Source organism: Solea solea, chromosome 21, assembly GCF_958295425.1.
Source record: "Solea solea chromosome 21, fSolSol10.1, whole genome shotgun sequence".
Taxonomy (NCBI): Eukaryota; Metazoa; Chordata; class Actinopteri; order Pleuronectiformes; family Soleidae; genus Solea; species Solea solea.
Genome location: NC_081154.1, coordinates 13,372,583 through 13,378,663, shown reverse-complemented (window position 1 = coordinate 13,378,663; position 6,081 = coordinate 13,372,583). Strand labels below are relative to the sequence as shown.

At 38.5% G+C, this 6,081-nt stretch overlaps 1 protein-coding gene across 2 annotated transcripts in view; it reads right to left on the bottom strand.

Moving 5' to 3' along the window:
* Positions 1–1,354: 1,354 nt before the first annotated feature.
* The window catches only part of LOC131448684 (zinc finger MIZ domain-containing protein 1-like), a 130,169-nt gene continuing 125,442 nt past the window's right edge, over positions 1,355–6,081 (bottom strand). For both annotated transcript variants that reach the window (XM_058621341.1, XM_058621342.1), the window contains 4 exons: positions 5,815–6,050; positions 5,552–5,709; positions 4,538–4,804; positions 1,355–4,439 (listed from right to left, as the gene is read on the bottom strand). In XM_058621341.1, the coding sequence (XP_058477324.1) occupies positions 4,332–4,439; positions 4,538–4,804; positions 5,552–5,709; positions 5,815–6,050 (769 nt within the window). In that variant the 3' untranslated portion in view covers positions 1,355–4,331. The remainder of the gene's footprint in view (positions 4,440–4,537; positions 4,805–5,551; positions 5,710–5,814; positions 6,051–6,081) is intronic.

The following is a 6,081-nucleotide window of genomic DNA, read 5'->3' as shown; positions in this document are numbered from 1 at the left end:
TTATTTTAAAGTCTCGCGCGATTACGTTTACACACAGGGGCAGAAAACGTTTTTTTTCCTTTGTGTTCAGCTTTCATTCTTTACAAAGAACACATGATGAACAAAAAACTTATTATAGAAAACAATTTAAAGTTGGCTGTAAATATATACTTTATCTGCATAATCTAATCCCTATAACATCCATTCAACCTTAATGATTTCCTATTGTGGATTATGCTGCCATCTTGTGGGTAAATCAAGTGCTCCATATGCCCTGGACCTTTACAACAGGAGTATGATCAGAATATTAGGACACAACAAATCCATGTGCATCCCATTATGGTTAAAATGTACCATCCTCTAATGATGGTAAACCATGTCACAACCCTAAACCTAACACTTATAACACAACTGAACATGCTGATAAAGCCAGCAGTGGATCGAGAATCAAGGATTCTGTGTATTTCTGTGATTTAAAATTGACAATTTCCTCTATGGACTTTGGTGCAGGGAGTGAGCTGTTTACAAAACAATATAATCTTCAATTTCTTACCATAAAATGATTTGTTACAGTTTTGTTACAGATTAAGCAGCAAACATACACTTAAAATTGAATTAACTTAAGCTGACAGGAGCTGTCTCTGGCTGCTTCTCGGCACATGAAATACTCTATTTATGCTTAATTCCAACCCTACTTCAAAAAACTTAAAACTATCCCTTTAAATTAAATTTAACAAAAACGTGAGTGAGGGTTGATAACCCATCATTTACACCTCGTCCTTGCCTGTGTCGCCATTTCACAAAATAAAAGACCACAGTGACGTGCGGGTATCATCTGAATACATATTTATTAGATAAATATTAGGTTGTCACATCATCTAACTACATACAGTTCTGCAAGACTAAAAATCACAATTAGTTCCTTTTATTTTTTGACCAGTTTAGAATATGAAATGATTGTACATACAATGTACAAACATAGAGACAATGGCCACATTGCATGAATCAGATTGTAGATCATTTCTGCAGCTGTTCATGATATCAAAAATCGTACAAACTATGGATTTGTTTACAGTCTTCTGGACTCGTCCCTCCCTCCCTTCCTTCCTCCCTCCCTCCTGCCTCCTCTCTCCTACCCCACCAAGCGATTTTCTCCGTAACCTTGATGTTGTTGGGTTTCTTTTTTTTTTAAGCTTTAGCACCTCAAGAGTATGCAGACGAGAACACTTAGGCTAAATATTACATGTCAAACATAGCTGTCCCAGTTCCCCTTGGAAAAAAAGAGGTGACAGTATATTACAGAGGGGGACAAAGTGCCGAGATACCCACAGACACTTACTAACAAGTTTCATTTTCCATATTCAGCCACTTCCAGTAGAGGGGTTGCAAGCTTTTTATTATTCTGAAGAAACAATGCACATTCCCAGGGAAAATGAATACATTTCTGTTCACATGTCTCTACAGTCATTTACATATATACAGGCATTCTTGGGACGTTTGACCTAGCCTTGCCCTCAGCATCCTTTTTCCAGGCCAGAGTGACGGACGTGCCCTTCCTCTCTGTATTTTTTGTTTGTTTTTGAACTTATTCGTTTATTTTTAAAACAACATCCCCCGGGAAAAATGGCCCTGTATCATGATTGTGCAACTACAGATTCGGGGTGCTGCCTAACACACTGAAGTGGCTCACTTCAAAGTAAGAACAAAATAAAGCATTGTGGATTCAGTGGGATGGATGAAACATTTCAATTTGGATAGTTTTTTTTTGTTGTTTTTTAAACAGTGAATTGCTTTCAAAACGTGATGTCTGCATGGGAAACGTCAGTGTGCTGAAGTGGAACAAATCATATTTTGTAAAAGGCATTTAAAATAATGCTGACACAAATCAGGGGGTGGTTAAATCAGTCAAATGCTGCAAATTGAAAGAAATTGGATTTCTAGCCTTACAGATTCATAAGAAAAGCAGTACAAAATAATTTACCAAAACAAAATGGGATAAAAAATGTAAATGGTCTCATTTTTCTATAAAATATAAACAATATGATGATTTTCTTTAAAATATGGTGGTGATATATCTTTAAAATACCACTGCGTATTGACAATTAGCAACAATTATGATATTCACATAGCTCACTAAATATACTGAAAGCCAGTTGATACCACATCTTTTTAAACCACTGTTTAAATCACTGTTTGGTTTCACTGATAGAAAATGTGAACATATATTCATGAGTACACGACAGTGACCTTTTCTTTTCTTTTTCTTTTTTTTGATTCAAACACATCTGAGCATGGAAGAAAAATATTGCTTCAAACTGAGCTTAAGGTCTGAAACTTGAAATGATGCGACACAATCCACCTCGACAGGAGACCACATGGAAGATGGGAAAACTGTGTATACTGGACAAGTGCAAGACAGAGTACACCGGGAGGAAAGTGACGAGAAAGCACGATGACTTGCAGGAAATAGCTTATGAGATGTTTGGACAGACGGCGAGGCAGCCGCCGTACGCTGGTTACAAACAGAGTCAGTGGTCAGATGGGAGTTCTGGAGCAAATGTGGTTACGTTTGGACGACTAATGATCAAAGGACAAATATTACCAAGATGATACAAAAATATTCACAATGATATTTACAGTACAATAGCATTTTCTTCAAAAATAATACATTTGCATACTGAACAGCACTCTTCTCAAAAAGTGAAAATGAAAACAAACGTGGCTAAATGTTGGCACCAATACTGCTTTAAAAAAAAAACACTTCTTGAACAGCAGTGATGGATAAACTGTATTTGTCCTCTCCTATATCTTTGAAATCAATATTACCTCACACTCTCTCTCTCACTCACACACACACACACACACACAGTCTAACGCAGGACCAATCAACACAAACATCTCCATTCTCATCTCTCTAACTTTGGTGATGTTGCGTAGTTTCCCAAATAATTTGTGGATAGTTTTTAATTATGCAGCGACAAAAAAAACAAACAAAACTACAAAAACAACAAAAATATATAATACCGTATATCTGGCAAACACATGATAAATGTATCGCTGATGTCGGCATTATCCCTTCAGTGTTAGTGTTAAATAAATCATACTAAATCTGACAGAAATCAAAGACAAACAAAGAAAAAGCTGCGGAAACAGCAAACTGATAAAAACCACACTATATCTCTCTTTTTTTCTTTTTTTTTAAACCACTTGGAACAGCACTAGACAAGGGCTTGGCACACATGCACTTCTGTAGACTACTGAAACAGCACATCATTTAACAGGGAAAGAGATGCAACTTTGCAAAAATTGCTGACCCGAGTAACAATGGGGCTCATGCAGAGCAAAGGGGCACAGAAGGAGTTAGAGCAGGAAGCAGTAAATGCAGCAAGATGGTCAGAAGGAGCCCAATCTCTCATATTGTCCCTTTTCATTTCCATCCAAATCACTCCGCTGTACAGGAGGATGATCACTATACAATATGTAGACGCACACATATGCTCTTCTTGTTATCTAATATAAACCTTTTTTGTTTGTTTGTTTGTTTGTTTGTTAGTTTTTAGTGAGGCCAAAATCTTCTCCATTCCAGTTGTTCCAAAGCAGGGTTGGATCTCTTTTTGACAAAAATATGTATGTATCACAATTGTAGACAAAGTGGAAGCCGATCACTCTCAAAATTCTTTGCCAGAAGAGCAAAAGTTGTTTTTAAAAAAACTTTTTTGACAAGGACAGATATACACGGATCTAACTGATTTTCATTTGTACACACTGATGTATATTTTTTGTTTGTGTTTGTTTTTTTTTGCGTTGCCTAAATCTCTTGTGCTTTTTAGATGATGTGTGGTGGACAAAAACATTGCGACTAACCAGACCAGTCGGGGGAATGGAGCTGTGACACCAGGAAGCTGTGGCCTCTCAGATTGGAATAACAATATGGACATGACGCACACTGGCCAGATAGCGCAAGTATTTTTTTTTTCTTCTTCTTTTTTTTTTTTTTTTAATTTTGTTTACACTTAATTCCTTTTTTCTTCTCAAAAGGAAACAAAATATAATAATAAAAAAAGAAAATGCTACAATGTGTTTCTAATGTGCACACATACACGTGTGTGGCATTAAAAAAATCAACTGAGTATAGCTGCACAGTTCAAAGGTATCGCCGCGTTGTGAGCTTCCCACTGTGTGTTTGAGTTTGAACCTCTTTCAGTCAATCTGCGCTGGCGAATGAAAACTGTACAAGAGGAAGAAGAGAAAGGGAGTGCATCTTTGTGTTCATCAAGTACTGAGCGACCGCTCCGGGTTCTCAGGGAAACTGCAGGCAGTCAGAAAAAGTTTGTGTGTGTGTCTGATTCGCCTCAGTTGTTTTCGAAGAGTGACAGAAGGTCATCGTTGCTATTGCTGGGGAGGTCGGGGGGGTCCAGGTACGACAGCAGCTCATCTGGGTTTGCGAGTTCTGGTAGAAGCTGTGAAGAAGAAGAAGAACGACACGATTCTTGTTCAGTAAATGGAGAATGATAAAGATCTGCTTTTAAAATAATATCAGCTGTATGTTAGGACTCACGTCTAAAGATGGCTCGGGCATGTCCGAACCAGCTTGGCTGTCCAAACTGGAGGGGTTAAAGGTGAGGTCGCCATGGGGATGGCTGTTGGGGCCGGGTTGCTGTTGCTGTTGCTGAGGAGGTGGAGGTTGTCGCGAGGGCTGCGGATGCGGATGCGGATGCCCGCCGTGGTGCAGCTGCTGCCCTGATTGGCTCCCAGGGTGTGGAGACGCATGTAAGCTCTGCTGCAGTGGACCATGTGATGGGTCGTTGCTGGCAGAGTGAGGTATCTGCGCAGTGAGAGGGACACATTCAGTTTTGTTATTTACTGATCTATCAAGTATTAGAGATGGGAATCGGTATCAGTCAGTGTCGGTCCAATACTGATCCAAATCACTGTAGATGCTCAAGTTTGTGATATCAGTGTTGTATTGGACACAAAAAGTGCTATCGCTCTATCCCTAATAATTATGATAACTTGATTATTTTTTTTCTAGGGTTAAACAGTTGTAACATCACAAAAAAAAAGTTCAACCTTTTTTGGAAATACAAGGATTTGCTTTTGTCCCATTACAGTAATTCTTCATAGCAACAAAGTCACACCACATGACTTGCAGAATGTTGCAGTTGTTACGAGTTAATAGGTAACACTTTATATTATTTTTTTTCTGGTGACATAATGGAGGATCAATTACAACTAAATAATATGGTAATTGATTGATTGAATTAAATTAAATTAAATTAAATTAAATTAAATTAAATTAAATTAAATTAAATTAAATTAAATTAAATTAAATTAAATCCAAGCATAATAGTGATTGTAATTACCAAGCTATTACTATATTACATTACATTACATGTCATTTAGCAGACGCTTATATCCAAAGCGACTTACAAGGGAAGTCGCTTGTTGTGGCAACAACCTGCCAGAGGTGTAAATTGCATTGCAAATAAGATGATATGACCTATTACAAGGTTGTAAAAGTCAAATAAAAGTAAAAAAAAAAACTGGGTGAATAAAAATATATAGAACTTACTGAGTCAGGCATATTGTGGGAGAGTGGCTTGTCTTGCGTCATCATGCTGTTGGGCATGTCAGGCGGATGAGACAGTTGGGGGCCGTGCATGAAGTCATTCATGGATGTACCACCAGGGGTGCCGTGAGGGAAATCAAAGTTCCCGTGGTAACTGTTGCCTAGCAAACAAAATCAATCAATCAATAAATGAGTACACGTGTCATAATTAATGACATTATTTGTAAGCTTGCTGGAGAGGTTTTGTGCAGTGACTGCCGGGTTACCTTGGCTGCTGTATTCGCTGTTGTTGCTCCCTTGTTGAGACAGGTACGGCGAGGGTCCGGGGCCGAGCTGAGCTATCATCTCCATCACATTTGGCATGATCATCTGGCTGGGACTCATAGTCTTAAACCTCTTCGCCAGCGGTCCGTCTGGATCCTCCTTGATGTGGATGTCAGATTTGATAGCAACAGGCCGCCAACTACATGTCGGGTCAATGGTCACTTCCTCAAATTCCGAGCTGGTGAAATACAGAAGGAAGCAAATGTTTC